Genomic DNA, 17,481 nt, shown 5'->3' with positions numbered 1-17,481 from the left:
CAAATTTCTCTCTGTTCTGGACTTGTATGTTAAAAAGTAATTGTAGAATTGCAATACTGATAGATAGGCTCTGATAAAAATTGTTTTTTTTTTGTTATACATATTTTTTCCGATTAACTTTTATACAGGGTGAGTCATGAGTAACTGTACATACTCCTACCTCGTATAGAGGCCCCTATGGGGAATAACAAATGACCATTAAAAAGTGTCTGCTCCCATTGTTTAATAATATACAGGGCGAGTTTCGCATTTTGACAAAAATTTGTATTCGTCATAATTTTTGAACGGTCAGATCGATGTGTCTCTTATTTTGATCAATCGTTACACTATTGCCACCTAATCAACTGATTTATTCAAACTAGAAAAAATCAGGTCCGGCTTTAAAAAAATTAGTTCATTTGGGTATTAGAAAAATTGCACCCTGTATACGCTTTTTGAAAGCTCTAATATGAATTTTACAAATTAGACAAATAGGCAATTAAAATAACCATATTTATTTTTTTTCGCACACGATTGCTTAATTTTTTATAAAAAAATCAGATTTGATTATGAATTAAAAGTTTGGTAAAGTGAACCATAGATTTAACAAAATTAACTTTTATTACCAAAATTAATTTTTTTTGAACAAATATTTAATTTAAATTACCACCAATCAACTGATTTATTCAAACAAGAAAAAAATCAGGCCCGGGTTTAAAAAATAAGTTCGTTTTGGTCTTAGAAAAAATTTCACCCTGTATACGCTTTTTGAAAACTCTAATATGAATTTTACAAATTAGACAAATAGGCAATTAAAATGGCATATTTATTTTTCCCCACACGATTACTTAATTTTTTATAAAAAATTCTCAAATTTGACTATGAATAATTAAAAGTTTGGTAAAGTGAACCATAGATTAAAAAAAAAATAACTTTTATTACAAAAATGAATTCTTTTTTGAACAAATATTTAATTTATGTTACCACCCAATCAACTGATTTATTCAAACTAGAAAAAAATCATGCCCGGATTTAAAAAATTAGTTCGTTTGGGCCTTAGAAAAAATTTCACATTGTATACGTTTTTTGAAAACTCTAATATGAATTTTACAAATAAGACAAATAGGCAATTAAAATGGCATATTTATTTTTCCCCACACGATTACTTAATTTTTTATTAAAAAATCAAATTTGACTATGCATAAAAAGTTAGATATTTATTTATTTATCATAATAGATAATACACAAAACAAAAACATTGCACTCCACACCTGTACAAATTACATAAGAATTGTCAAGACAAGGAGCGCTGTATAATTATCATAAAGTATTACAAAAATTAAAAACATGAGACTAAACAAATAAAGAAATAAGCATTGTCAAATTAAATTAATCAGAAACATTCAATATATAAATAAAAAAAGAAAAAATAAAATAAAAATAAAAACACTGGAAGAACAACAAACATTGTCAATTGGTTTCTAGGTCTTAGTTTTAATATAATGGATTAATAATCTCTTAAAGATAGTTGCATTATGGCTATTTTTAATGTGATAAGGTATATTATTGAACTGTACAATTCCTTTATGAAACAAGCTTTTCATTGAACTGGACTTGTTGGTTGTTCTAGCATAAAAATTTATTGAATTTGCAGCTCTAGTGCTATGCTCATGAACATTTGCTATCGGGACCAACTGACTGTTCAAATACTCAGGCAATAAATGGTTTACCATCTTAAATAAGAATGTCATAGATTGGACATACAAAGTATGGCAAAGTTTTTGCATAGATTTAAAAAAATTAACTTTTTACAAAAAATAATTTACAAAAACAACGTTTTTCTTAAAATTAAAAGTTTTACCATTTTTTTTTTTCTATAACACGTCTAGATCTAAAACTCCCCATAACACTTCTTTTGGACTCTATAGTTTAACATGGACGTGATCAAATTGATAAATTTTAAATTTTTCCACCTAATTTTTGCGATTTACAAGTTTGTAACTTTTACAAGAAGAAGACTGAAAGTCTACAACAATTTTCATAGTCTTCACAATGGTAAGAGATATGTGCTGTAAAAATTTCAGAAAAACAATATTAAAATGGAACAGAGTTGTAGCGAGTTAAACCGTGAGTTCATTTTTTTTTCATTTTTAGGTTAAAATTCCGATTTTGACAAATTTGATTTTTTAATAAGAAATTAAGTAATCGTGTGGGGAAAAAATAAATATGCCATTTTAATTGCCTATTTGTCTTATTTGTAAAATTCATATTAGAGTTTTCAAAAAGCGTATACAGGGTGAAATTTTTTCCAAGACCCAAACGAACTAATTTTTTAAATCCGGACCGAAATTAGTTGATTAGATGGTAATAGCGTTGATTGATAAATACGGAGTATATTTATCAGTCAACGGTAATAGTGTAACGATTGGCCAAAATAAGAGACACATCGATCTGACCGTTCAAAAATTATGAGGAATACAAATTTCTGTCAAAATGTGAAACTCGTCCTGTATATTATTAAACAATGGGAGCAGACACTTTTTAATGGTCATTTGTTATTCCCCATAGGAGATTCTATACGAGCTAGGAATAGGTAGAGTTCCTCATGACTCGCCCTGTATTGTAGAGTTTTAAATAAAACTATTTGTTAGAATTTATATACGACTATTCATTTCGGAAGTTAACAACTCAGAATTTATCTTAAAACTAACTTACTAACAACAGCTCTAGTACGGCTTTGTCGATTCTCGTACGTTATGTCGCGTGTCGGTGGACACACACCCACACACATATTCATTCTTACTAAATATTTGTACTTTGTTTTTCCCTGTAGTTTCTGCATTATAATTTATTTTATAATTTTTATTGTTATTTTAGGGCTTTCTCAGAACGGAATGGAAATCATGAAAACTGAACTTACATGCACTACAGAACAACAAACAAGAGCAAACACTGAAGAAAAACCATCAACAAATTCTATTTGTGAATGTAAAATTTGTTTTAAGCAATTTAGTCAAGCACGTTCTTTGAAACGACATATAAAAACGCACAGTGCAGAAAAAAATCTTAACAAGTGCAAAATTTGTTTTAAGCAGTTTTCTCAAAAACATTATTTAAAGAGTCATTTAAGATTGCACACTGGAGAAACTCCTTATAAGTGTGAAATTTGTTTAAAGCAGTTTGTCCAAATGCACGATTTGAAAATTCATTTTAGAGTGCACACTGGAGAAAAGCCTTATAAGTGTGAAATTTGTTTTAAGCAGTTTACTCAAACGAGTAATTTGACCAAACATAGACAAGTTCACACTGGAGAAAAGCCTTACGAGTGTGAAATTTGTTTTAAGCAGGTAGCTACAAAATATCAATTAAAATGTCATTTGATGGTGCATACTGGAGAAAAACCTCACAAGTGTGAAATTTGTTTTAAGCAGTTTAGTCATGCACATAGTTTGCAAGGTCATTTGAGAGTGCACACTGGAAAGAAGCCTTACAAGTGTGAAATCTGTTTGAAGCAGTTTACACAAAAACATCATTTAAACGATCATTTACAATTGCACACTGGAGAAACTCCTTATAAGTGTGAAGTTTGTTTTAAACACTACACTTGTAAAAATTCTTTGAATGTACATAAAAGATTTCACACTGACGAAAAGCCTTACAAGTGTGAAATTTGTTTAAAGCAGTTTGTTAGAGCACAAGAGTTGAAACGTCATTCGAGAGTACATACTGGAGAAAAGCCTTATAAGTGTGGAATTTGTTTTAAACAGTTTAGTCATGCACATAATTTGAAAGGTCATTTAAAAGTGCACAAGGAGAAAAGCCTTAATGTAAATTCCCAGATAGCAATATAAACCTGTTTCAAACTTGCAATAAGTTTGATACATCAAACATGAAAGCTTGCTGCAGGTTTGCCATGGCAACTTTGCAAGCTTGCAACAAGTTTAAATCATGCTAGTTGGAGTGTGACACACTTGCATGAAGTTTGTTACTTGATACAAACTTGATATAGTAAACATGCTGAAGGTTTGTTTTTGTTTTGTTGCATGAAGTTTGTATTTTCAAACTTGATACAAACTTGCTTAAGGTTTGTTTTGACATACTAGCCACAATTTGAAGAAAACAATGTGAATAAAAAATACAATACCATTTTATATAACTATTTATTCAGTAATTACTCAACTAAAATACAATTTATTGTCTAAAATTATTTATTGGAACTTACATTTAACCTGCTAGCTTCATATTCCGATGATCAGTTTTGTCTCAGCTCTGAAACAAATAAAAGAAATTGTTATAAAGTCTTGCTGTGTGAACAGAATTAATATTTGCTATTAAAAGAGAAAAACATGTTAAAGTAGCAATTTTACAATAAAACCTAAAACTTATTTATAAATAATATATTATAATATGTTTATTTTAGATAGTATGTATGTAAATATAGTTAGAAAATACGAAAAACATAAAAAAACTTACCTCAATTTCACCAAAGCAAAAAGAATACCAATCTGTACCTAATCACCACAAGCAGGTGGGTCTATGAAAAACTAAAGAAAACAAGCTTCAGCTTAGTAATTAAAGTAATAGTCTCGGAGAATTGTACGGTAAATGTTGTAAAAAAATCAAAGAAAAATATCAACATAGGATAGGATATACCTAACCACAAATTATCACCGCTTGGCATGACGGCAGGTTACTTTTCCCGTGTTGCCAGCTGTCGAGTGAGCTTTTTCCCTCAACGTACCTTAAAAATTTCCACTTTTATGATAAAATTCCTTCCTATGCTCCTATTTAAAAAATCTGTGAAAATATGTTGAATTATTTTCAAATATTTTGATTTTTATAAATATTTTACAATTTGGACTGGAGCAAAGATTCCCTTATAAGTTAACTTTTTCCCTTTTATGTTGAAAATTGTCGCAGAAAGGGAAATTTGCCACCGGTGGCAACACTCTCGTTTTCGTTGGTGTGACATCAGTCAGGGTAACGAACGGAACCGAATCAACCGTAACGTGTAAGTCAAGCAAATAGATGGCACGCGTGACGTGGCTTTGCAACTGTACGCTTGCTGCAAAGTTGCTACAAACTTGAATCATCATCTTTGTCATAACAATATTGCAGCAAACTTGGCACAAACTTGCCTCGTCATATTTGACGCAGCAATTTAAAATCAAAGAAGAATCAAACTTGTCACAAGTTTACATGCTATCTGGGTTTAAATCAAAGCGACCACGAACGAAGGAATGAATTCGTAGGTGTTTGCTTGGTCATTCGTTTGCTACAAAGTAGGACTATTTACATTGAAGCGAACGTTCGCATTTGTTGATGATCCGTCCGCAATATCAAATACAGATGAAGATAATATAATCATTAGCGCTGCTAGTTTTTTAGTTATTGCAGGACTTCCGAAAAAAAAAAGAAAAAGAGAGTGTGGTGTTGGAGTTTTTTTAAAAAGAGAAAAAAAAGATGAGGTGATGCCTGAAGTGATTGAATGACTGACAATTTAGGCCAAATTACAAATTTCTGTAGAATGTCTATGGAAGATTTTAAAATTTTGTTGAATTTGATTGGACCTAGCATTTCTAAAAATGATACAAGGTATGATATCTAAAAATGATTTCTTCGATTTCGGCTTCCATAGGCATTCTTCATTTCTATATAACTCAATTAATTGAATTATCTTTTCATTGGTCCATTCCATATTGCAAAATTATGTTTTTATTACTACACAATAAACAACCCTCACAAAGTAATTTTTGTAAATTTTGTAAATCTTCCAATGAACTTTTATATTGTAGTTTTAAATAAAACTATTTGTTAGAAGTCATATACCTACGACTATTTATTTTAACAATTTATTTCAGAAGGTATCAACCCGGAATCTATCTTCAAACTATATAACTCATTAACAACAGCGTGGCTATTTTATATTAAAATACGATATTCCAGAAAATCCGCTCATCTCTAGTATGTAGTGTTCGCGCGTCGGCGGAATTCTCTAGAGCAGCGGTTCTCAACCTGTGGTACATGTACCACTGGTGCTACCAGTGGCGGCTCGTGGTCTTGGAGACAGGGTCGGCAAGGTTTTTTTTGTCTTCTCGTATAGGTATACCATCAAACTAAAAGGCTTAAATCATCATAGGAGATTTTGTTGTTTTTTGTTTTTTTTTTATTTGATGTACTTGACATTCTCTCTTGTTTCATGGTGTTTCGACAACACGTGTTGATTCTTTTGAGACAAGATAAATCCCGTTTATTTGAAGCAGAAATTGGTGGTAATAAGAAAATTGATGAACAGTTTGTTGTAATGAATTGCAGTACTTACTACATAGATTTATACATACATATTTTGTAACTTATCTCACTTTCTGAAAGTATTTGGATAGGCATAATTTTTAAGTACCTAACTTGTAATAATAAATATCTTGGAAATTCTTTGGCAAAGGGTACTTTTAAATTTTGAATCGTAAAAGAGGTCAAAAATTTGCAAATCTTCAAAATTCGAAAAACGACTATCTATTTGCATATAATAGTAGGTATCCAAAATTTCAAGATATACCTACTCGTTTTTCGAGATATGTATCATGTCAGTGTCTTTTTTGGGATGGTTCGGAAATATCAAGCGAATCCAAAACGTCACTGCGTATATATTGGAAACTACTATTATTACGGAAATATCTGAGATTTTGCACCAGCTTTCGTATTCTATTTTTGGAATTAATAATGTCAGTTGACTGATTTTGAACAACAATGAATATCTTGGGCCAACTCTGTCTTAAAAATATTTAAAAGAATATTAAAAGAGTAATAATTTAATAAAGTTCTCAAGCCGATTGCTTCACGGATCGAGGTATCGCCGCTTTCAAAATCGTCGCCTTCGATAATAAAATCAAAAACTTTCAAAAGCTGTTACGAAAATCTGCTACAGATACTAAAACTACTAGAGATAATCTGCTTAGATAAAACTAACCGAGATTTAAAATTTCATCGCTTCTGACAAACTGTTCGCTGTTTTTTCGAAACAATTTTGTTCTAAAGCAGTAACCCGTTTAGGTGAGCTAAACTGGCAAGAAAAGACGATATTCTTTATTTTTTTACACGTATCATGCAAAAATAAATTCATTATATGCGCTTCATAGTGAGTAAATAAAGCTTGTGATGCAATAGTTTTAACTTTTACCTGGAGACCATTCAATTCACCACACATCACAGCAACGCCGTCATAAGATTGCCCCAGTTTGCCCTACCAATTTATTTTTGATATCAAAAAATTTTAATCTGTTCTTTAAAACACCAAAAATATATTCTGCCTTATTGCTTTTACTCACGTCTCTAAAACCTAAAAACCTCTCATAAATATTACCACGTAACGCGTATCGAACAACAATATAATTGTTAATTGTGAATGACATGATAATCAGAAGTTTTATCTACTTCCAGCGAAAAGCAAATGGTTTTCTAAATCTCATCATGTCCACTAAATTATAATTCCTGACAACTTAACAAAATTACAATATCAAACGACGTAAAACCGCGTGATTATTTTTGACAATTTCTGCCGATGCGATGCGATGCTCCAAATGAAACACCGACCGGCAGATTTAAATGTGCCGTACTTGGCCGCTTAAACCCCAGTCGTCCCCAGTCCAATGCCCACGGAGCGAATGTATGTATGTTCGCTTTCGCTTGCTCATCGACTTGTTATTTCGTTGAGTTTTACGTGTCGTCAAGCGTTGGGTACGGCTAGCCGAAAAGTCGGATGAATGGCTCGGATCATTCATTTTTTGAGAAGTCGTGATATGCGCAGGGATCACTTTTAACGTTCGGATTGATCAAATCCTTTTAAAAACCATGAATAAAATTTAGTCTGTATTATCTGACAGATTTTTTTACTTCACAGATACAAATATTAAAAAAAAATTATATCTATAAATGTGTGGGTCGGCACTGCCGACCCTGACCGGCCGCCACTGGGTGCTACATATATCATTATTTTGGACGCCCAAATCGGGTGCCGTTGTCAAAATACAAAATACTACTAACATAAACAAAAATGTTGTTGCTTAGTAAAAAAATTCTTCTAATAATTTATAAAAATTAGAAGAATTTTTTTACTAAGCAACAACATTTTTGTTTATGTTCTTCTAATAATTTATAAAAATTAGAAGAATTTTTTTACTAAGCAACAATATTTTTGTTTATGTTAGTAGTATTTTGACAACGGCACCCGATTTGGGCGTCGAAACGTTAATAAAGATAATTTTTTAATAATATTGTGGCTTATTTCCCATTATAAATAGTTAAAATTGTAAAAATGCCACAAGAAAATAGCTTCAGAACAACATATATCATTATTTGCGATGGTACACAAAACCACCAAAATTAGTAATTAGCACCGCAATAGTAATAAATAAGTTATAGTCGGCCTCTTATGAAAAGTGCCTAAGTCCCAAAATAAGCAAAAATGAGATTTTTGCGCCATCTGATTAATATTTATGGTACGCATGCATAGCAAGACAAAATAGTCGATGGATGTCGCTAAAACCACAAAAAAATCTACCAAACTCATTCTTTAAATCAGTTTTTTTCGTCACCTGTAAAATTTGTTAATTTGGACTTAAGCACTTTTCATATGAGGCCGACGATATGTGGAAGTACCCAAGCATAACCTTACTAAATTAGATTGTTATTCTAAATACCCATGTATAAGACCTAAAAAACTTACTTTCCTTGAATTTTTTATTAATTCTTTAAAATTCCAGCATCTAAATTAGTGTTGTTTAGATTACCTAGCTGTTGAGTACTCATTCACTGACAGCAATTTGACTTTCCACCGGAAGGTCTTTACACCTGACCGGCTCACATGATGGTTCCTCTACAAGTGAAAGTTCTTGAGGTTTTTACAACACTATAATTACAAAATGCTATTAATAGCTAATAATTAATGAAGAAATGTGTACATCTATATATTTCATAATGTAAACTAGCTGATTCCTCCTCCTTCCTGTTTTTTCTGGTAAGTTCCTAAACTGAGGTGGGCGTTGTCACCATCTACTTTATTCTCATATATAACGTTGGATATTTTTACATTGTAGGTCAGTCAGTTGTTTTTTGTCCTGTATTTAAGCTGATGATGGCTTGTGTTAAGCCGAAACGCGTCCTTATACAGGGTGGTGAATCGGAGAACGGGCCATAGGAAACTCAATGTAAAATTCTAAAATGTTGAATTCCTGCTTCCCTAATTATGTTACATCAAAAGTCATGAGAAGTTATTTGTAGAGGATTGAAATCTGTATTAAAAACAGAAGTTACAATTGTTCTACGATTTAAACAGAGTCCAAAATTTTGAAAAATATAATGTATTTACCGCAGTAGGTATGTGTGGGCATGTTAGGTCGCACGTTACTATTTAACTGACAGTGAGCACACTATTGACTAAAGAAAATATCTTTATTATTAATACTTTCTCATTAACTGAGGGTATCTTATCAACTTTATTGCGTTTTAAACAATAAATGATGAAATAAATAAAAAAACTGACAGTTCAAATTGTTAATATAATAACTTCGTTGTCACCAAATGCAACCTTATACACATTATTGCACTGTGTGTTGTCTCACTTTGGCGTATTACTCTGAAAATTGTATTATATTTTTACAAAATTTTACATAATTATTGTTTGTAGAACAAAATTAACAGTTGTTTTCAATACAGATTTTAATTCTCTACAAATAGTTTCTTATGACTTTTGATGTAAAATAATTAGGGAAGCAGGAATTCAACAGTTTAGAATTTTACATTGAGTTTCCTATGGCCCGTTTTCCAATTCACCACCCGGTATATGTTTTTTAACAATAAAAAATAACCTTGTGGTACATCTTCGAGTTTTTTGTAATTTGGTTTACCTAGCTATATATAGGTATTTCAGTTAGGTGGTACCAAAAATAAAACAGATTAATACAAAGAGTATCAAATAGTTTAGTTTAAAAATAGTTGTTGTTTAACCTTCAATAAATACAGAACTATTTATCCTACTTACTTATATTCTGTTAAAGAAGAAATTAACAAAGTAGAAAAAATAAAATACAAAATAAAACACAACCCTTTTAAAGATAAACTGATTGGGATGGATGCATAATGCCATATAAAGTGCCTGTTAACAAGGGTGGAGGAACAGAGCGGCAAGCTTTATTCTTCTTCGTCTAGCCATTTACGTCCACATCTGAACATAAGCCTCTTCAAGTCTTCCTTTCCATTGTTTTTTGTTATACGCTACTTGTAGACAATTTTTCCCGGCAGTTCGTTTCAGATCATCTGTCCATCTCATAGGAGGTCTGCCTCTGGGTCTTTTGTGTTCGTATGGCAAGCTTTATAGAACAACCAATTTTTGAAATTGAAATTTCACAATGTTTCAGTTCATCATCTAAAGCATTAATATTTTGCGTCACGCCGATTACTTGATAATGTACATGTGTGTGTACGCACACACCATACACACATATATTCATTCTTACTAAATATTTGTACTTTTACGCTGTAGTTCCTGCATTATAATTTTTTTATAGTTTTTATTTTTATTTTAGGGCTTTCTCAGACGGGAATGGATACAATGAAAACTGAACTTGCATGCACTACAGAACAACAAATAAGTGCAAACACTGAAAAAACAACATCAAAAAATTATATTTGTGAATGTAAAATTTGTTTTAAGCAATTTCGTCAGGCAGGTTCTTTGAAACGACATATAAAAACGCACAATGCAGAAAAGCTTTACAAGTGTGAAATTTGTTTTAAGCAGTTTTCTCATAAACATCTTTTAAAGGATCATGTAAGATTGCACACTGTAGAAACGCCTTATAAGTGTGAAATTTGTTTTAAGCAGTTTTCTCAAAAAAGTAATTTGAATATACATTTGAGAGTGCACACTGGAGAAAAACATTACAAGTGTGAAATTTGTTTTAAGCAGTTTTCTCAAAAATGTAATCTGAATACACATTTGAGAGTGCACACTGGAGAAAAACATTACAAGTGTGAAATTTGTTTTAAGCAGTTTACTTATAAACTTTCTTTGGATGTACATACGAAAGTTCACACTGGAGAAACGCCTTATAAGTGTGAAATTTGTTTTAAACAATTTAGTGATTCACGTAGTTTGAAAATACATTTGAGAGTGCATACTGGAGAAAAGCCTTATAAGTGCAAAATTTGTTTTAAGCAGTTTAGTCAAGAATCTAATTTGAAAATACATTTGAGAGTGCACACTGGTGAAAAGCCTCACAAATGTGAAATTTGTTTTAAGGTGTTTGCTATGGCAAATAATTTGAAATTACATTTGAGACTGCACACTGGAGAAAAGCCCTATAAGTGTGAAATTTGTTTTAAACAATTTAGTAATTTGAGTAATTTGAACAGACATATAAAAGTTCACACTGGAGAAAAGCCTTATAAGTGCAAAATTTGTTTTAAGCAGTTTTGTCAAAAAGGTAATTTGAAAACACATTTGAGAGTGCACACTGGAGAAAAATCTTACAAGTGTGAAATTTGTCTTACGCAGTTTGCTATGGCAAATCATTTGAAATTACATTTGAGAGTGCACACTGGAGAAAAGCCTTATAAGTGTGAAATTTGTTTTAAGCAGTTTGCTCAGAAAGGTTGTTTAAATGATCATTTAAGATTGCACACTGGAGAAACGCCTTATAAGTGTGAAATTTGTTTTAAGAAATTTACTCGGTTACACGATTTGAAAATACATTTGAGAGTGCACACTGGAGAAACGCCTTAGTGTGGAATTTGTTTTAAACTGTTTAGTCATTCACATACAGTAGAACTCCGATTATCCGTGTGCGGATTATCCGGGCTGCAGATTATACGTGCTACGATTTTCTATTACAGTAGAGCGTCTATAATCCGAACCCTGGTAATCCGAACGCAAAAAAAATTTTAAAATTAAAAAATATCGCGGTCCGAATTTTTGGATTTAATATGACAATATTGGCAAAATATGACCGCGGATTTTTGTTTTGTTTATGCAGAAATACATACACATACAATATATATATTTGTTTATTAAGCAGGTGTTTTATTCCGTGTAACTGAAACTTATGTACACTAGGACCATTTACATTGAAGCGAACGTTCGCATTTGTTGATGATCCATCCGCAATATCAAATGCAGATGAAGATAATATAATCATTAGCGCTGCTAGTTTTTTAGTTATTGCAGGACTTCCGAAAAAAAAAGAAAAAGAGAGTGTGGTGTTGGAGTTTTTTAAAAAAGAGAAAAAAAGGAGGAGGTGATGCCTGAAGTGATTTAATGACTGACAATTTAGGCCAAATTACAAATTTCTGTAGAATGTCTATGGAAGATTTTGAAATTTTGTTGAATTTGATTGGACCTAGCATTTCTAAAAATGATACAAATTTCAGTTTTTACGACTACACAATAAACAACCCTATCAAAGTAATTTTTGTAAATAAATTAAATCAGTACTTCTCAACGAATTCGTTTGTTACCGTCTATCCACTGTCCACATTGAACAACTATTTACTTTGATGATTCGCCAACTTACCGACATCGGTTGGAACATGTGCGAATGCGAACGAATTCGTTCTATCGTGCTCGATTCGCTGTACAAGTACAATAAACTTGTTATTCATTTTTGATTTACATTTACTCTGATTGGAGTACAAAGGGAACCATTCTCGTTGGAACTTTACCACGCTGAGCAGATGGGACGTGAATTGTAAATTGTAGAATTCCCTCATCTTCCTTAGTCTCAGCATCCGTCTGGCTTGCAAATTGTAGAAGCCTCGGAGGTGTAACCAGAGAAGGTTCCCATTGTTTTCATTCTGGTGGGATGTATAATAGCATTATGTTGTTTTATGTGCCATTACATGATACTATAAATAACAAGATAATATATTGCACATCCTGAAGTCGTGACGTAACTGGAGACCTGCAAGTTTGTAATGGTTCGTAATCATTCGTAATGTCGGATTAGTTTGAATTGTTCGCGGTTGTAAGCTAAGTGTATTTTATATTTTATTTATGTCTGTTATTTTGACAGGAATCTCGACAATAAATATTTTTCGAATACATTGAAGTTTAATGTTATGTTGTTAATTGAATAATTTCATCACAGAACGCATACAAATCCCATTTAATTTTAACAAGAATTCAAATTCAACTTCCGGTCTCCAGTTACGTCATCATGCGCGAACTCGGACGTATTTGAGCTACGGGAAGATACTATCTCGTTATTTATAGTATCATGTGCCATTAGAGTGAAGACTTAGTCTTTTTACAATAAAGTTGCTTATATAAGCGTATGGAAAGATCCATGCTGGGCGTAACCCTAGATCTCGGACAAAGAACCGGTATCACAGATGTTGTAGAGCGTGTCGCCAAACTCAAATAAAACTGGGCAGCACACGTCGCCAAGCTGAAGGACTCCAGATGGACACAAAAACTAATGGAATGGAGACCAAGAGAAGATAAATGGCAGTAGAGGAAGGCCGCCTACACGATGGACAGATGATATCAGGCGGATTAGTAAAAACTGGCAACAATCGGCACAAAACCGTGAAGTGTGGAAACAATTGGGGGAGACCCATGTCCAGCAGTGGGCGTAAGTTGGTTGGATGATGATGATGATATTTGAGAATGCACACAGGAGAAAACCATTACAAGTGTGAAATTTGTTTTAAGCAGTTTTCTCAAAAAAGTAATCTGAATACACATTTTAGAGTGCACACTGGAGAAAAGCCTTCCTCCTCATCTTCTCTAATTTGATTGGCGATCAATATGGCAAATTTATCTCTGTTCTGGACTTGTATGTTAAAAAGTAATTGTAGAATTGTAATGCTGATAAATACACTCTGATAAAAAATGTTTTTTGTTATTTCTTCCAATGAACTTTTATATTGTAGAGTTTTAAATAAAACTATTTGTTAGAAGTCATATACCTACGACTATTTATTTTAACAATTTATTTAAGAAGGTACCAACTCGGAATCTATCTTCAAACTATATAACTCATTAACAACAGCGTGGCTATTTTATATTAAAATACGGTATTCCAGAAAGTCCGCTCATCTCTAGTAGTGTTCGCGCGTCGGCGGAATTCTCTAGAGCAGCGGTTCTCAACCTGTGGTACATGTACCACTGGTGCTACATATATCATTATTTGCGATGGTACACAAAACCACCAAAATTAGCACCGCGATAGTAATAAATAAGTTATGGTCGGCCTCATATGAAAAGTGCATAAGTCCCAAAATAAGCAAAAATGAGATTTAGCAAGACATAGACATAGCAAGACAAAAAAGTCAATGGACGTCGCTAGAACCACAAAAAAGATCTACCAAACTCATTCGGTCCTTTTAAAACACAACCCTTTTAAAGATAAACTGATTGGGATGGATGCATAATGCCATATAAAGTGCCTGTTACAGGAGGAACAGAGTGGCAAGCTTTATAGAACAACCAATTTTTGAAATTGAAATTTCACACTGTTTCAATTCATCATCTAAAGCATTAATATTTTGCGTCACACCGATTACTAGATAATGTACATGTGTGTGTACGCACACACCATACACACACATATTCATTCTTACTAAATATTTGTACTTTTACGCTGTACTTCCTGCATTATAATTTTTTTATAGTTTTTATTTTTATTTTAGGGCTTTCTCAGACGGGAATGGATATAATGAAAACTGAACTTGCATGCACTACAGAACAACAAATAAGTGCAACCACTGAAGAAACAACAAAAAATTCTATTTGTGAATGTAAAATTTGTTTTAAGCAATTTCGTCAGGCAGGTTCTTTAAAACGACATATAAAAACGCACAATGCAGAAAAGCTTTACAAGTGTGAAATTTGTTTTAAGCAGTTTTCTCATAAACATCTTTTAAACGATCATTTAAGATTGCACACTGTAGAAACGCCTTATAAGTGTGAAATTTGTTTTAAGCAGTTTTCTCAAAAAAGTAATTTGAATATACATTTGAGAGTGCACACTGGAGAAAAACATTACAAGTGTGAAATTTGTTTTAAGCAGTTTTCTCAAAAAAGTAATCTGAATAAACATTTGAGAGTGCACACTGGAGAAAAAAATTACAAGTGTGAAATTTGTTTTAAGAAGTTTAGTCAAGCACCTAATTTGAAAACACATTTGAGAGTGCACACTGGAGAAAAACCTCACAAGTGTGAAATTTGTCTTACGCAGTTTGCTACGGCAAATCATTTGAAATTACATTTGACAGTGCACACTGGAGAAAAGCCTTATAAGTGTGAAATTTGTTTTAAGCAGTTTGCTCAGAAAGGTTGTTTAAATGATCATTTAAGATTGCATACTGGAGAAACGCCTTATAAGTGTGAAATTTGTTTTAAGAAATTTACTCGGTCACACGATTTGAAAATACATTCGAGAGTGCACACTGGAGAAACGCCCTATAAGTGTGAAATTTGTTTTAAACAATTTAGTAATTTGAGTAATTTGAACAGACATATAAAAGTTCACACTGGAGAAAAGCCTTATAAGTGTGAAATTTGTTTTAAGCAGTTTGCTCAGAAAGGTTGTTTAAATGATCATTTAAGATTGCACACTGGAGAAACGCCTTATAAGTGTGAAATTTGTTTTAAGAAATTTACTCGGTCACACGATTTGAAAATACATTTGAGAGTGCACACTGGAGAAACGCCCTATAAGTGTGAAATTTGTTTTAAACAATTTAGTGATTCACATAATTTGAAAATACATTTGAGAGTGCACACTGGAGAAAAGCCTTAGTGTGGAATTTGTTTTAAACTGTTTAGTCATGCACATATGTAGTTTGAAAAGTGCACTGGACAAAAGCCTTGCAGGTGCCCGGGCAGTATCGTCGCCCCCGCTAGCGAAATTATTCCGATTCGAATTTTTTGCACAAACTTACTCAAAAAGAGGTCCTTATAACATATCCACAGGGTGCCGCGCGGTGCCGTGGTCGAAAAATTGTTTAAACAATTTTTTTTAAACAAATTCACAAAAATAATTTTTTCATTTCAAACTATATTTTTTTAGATAAATTGGGTCATTCTAAGCAAAAAAGGTCTCTTTTCATTTTTCTCTAAAATTGATTGTTGTCGAGTTATATGCGATTAAAAATTTGAAAAATGCGAAAATGGCTATTTTCAAGGCTTAATAACTCGATTATAAATTATTATTATTAAATTCAAAAAAATGTCTAAATCAAGTTTCAAACCCCTTCTTCAAGGTCCTGAACAGATTTTTGTCACTATTTTATTACAAAGCTGCCATTTTTAATTATTAACAATTAGCGCTATAGTCCAACTGTATCGTCGTCCCCGTTAGCGAAACTATTTCGATTCAATTTTTTTGCACAAACTTACTCAAAAAGAGGTCCTCATAACACATTTACAGGGTGCCGGGCGGTGCCGTGGTCGAAAAATTGTTTAATCAATTTTTTTAAACAAATTCACAAAAATAATTTTTTCATTGCGAACGATAATTTTAAATCGCGTATAACTCGACAACAATCAATTTTACAACAAAATCACAGCAGATCGTTTTTGCTCAGAATGTCCCAAATTATCTAAAAAAACTTTTTCGAAGTGAAAAAATTATTTTTGTGAATTTGTTTAAGAAAAATTGTTTAAACAATTTTTCAACCACGGCACCCTGTGGATATGTTATAAGGAACTCTGTTTGAGTAAGTTTGTGCAAAAAAATCGAATCGGAATAATTTCACTAACGGGGGCGACGATACCTCCTGGACTATAGCGCTAATTATTAATAATAATTAAAAATAACAGCTTTGTAATAAAATAATTACAAAAAAGACATTGAAGAAGGGGTTTGAAACTTGATTTGGTCACTTTTGAATGTAATAATAATAATTTTTAATCGAGAAATGAAAAAAAAATTTTTGTGAATTTGTTAAAAAAAAATTGTTTAAACAATTTTTCGACCACGGCACCGCCCGGCACCCTGTGGATATGTTATATGGACCTCTTTTTGAGTAAGTTTGTGCAAAAAAATCTAATCGGAATAATTTCGCTAGCGGGGGCGACGATACTGTCCGGTCTATAAGGAGTTTACAAGAGTTAAAAGAAATTACATTTGAGAATGCACACCAGGGGCGGCACGTCAGGATAGGCGCCGCCTAACCTCTTCAAATTTACAATAATAGATTATTTATTAATATACCTATAATATAATAATACCTATTTAAAATAAAAAAAGCCATTTTTTATATTCTCTCCGTAATTATAATTATTTTGCGCTCTTCGTATAGTTAGGCATCAGCATTTGATTTTAATACTGTGGTCAGGCACCCAAAATTTCCGCCTCAGAATAGAATAGAATGTATAATGTATATCTGTCTCTATTACGCACAAGCACGGAGCAGCATTAGCGAAATTCTTCGTTTGTAACAGACATTTTTTATTTTGTAGTTACACCAGGAAATCCAGGATCACATTAAAAAATAGAAGTG

General features: G+C 32.2%; 1 protein-coding gene across 4 annotated transcripts in view; it reads left to right on the top strand.

Annotated features, from left to right (window-relative positions):
- Nucleotides 1-15,926, top strand: part of LOC114344195 (zinc finger protein 664-like) — a 57,176-nt gene extending 41,250 nt beyond the window's left edge. The window contains exons 4-5 of one of the 4 annotated variants that reach the window (XR_007699161.1): nt 2,857-5,447; nt 12,270-13,863. Coding sequence is in view for 3 of the 4 variants with exons in the window: in XM_050655395.1 (XP_050511352.1) it covers nt 10,560-11,758 (1,199 nt within the window). In the remaining variant the exon portion in view is untranslated. Of the gene's footprint in view, nt 1-2,856; nt 6,289-10,559; nt 12,047-12,269; nt 13,864-14,664 lie in introns of those variants that run through there. The other 3 variants (XM_050655398.1, XM_050655395.1, XM_050655399.1) reach the window with 3 other exon arrangements.
- The last annotated feature ends 1,555 nt before the right edge of the window (nt 15,927-17,481 follow it).

Source organism: Diabrotica virgifera, chromosome 7, assembly GCF_917563875.1.
Source record: "Diabrotica virgifera virgifera chromosome 7, PGI_DIABVI_V3a".
In the NCBI taxonomy this organism is placed as follows: Eukaryota; Metazoa; Arthropoda; class Insecta; order Coleoptera; family Chrysomelidae; genus Diabrotica; species Diabrotica virgifera.
The sequence above is the reverse complement of the archived record's forward strand: the minus strand, read 5'-3'. Positions and strand labels throughout refer to the sequence as shown.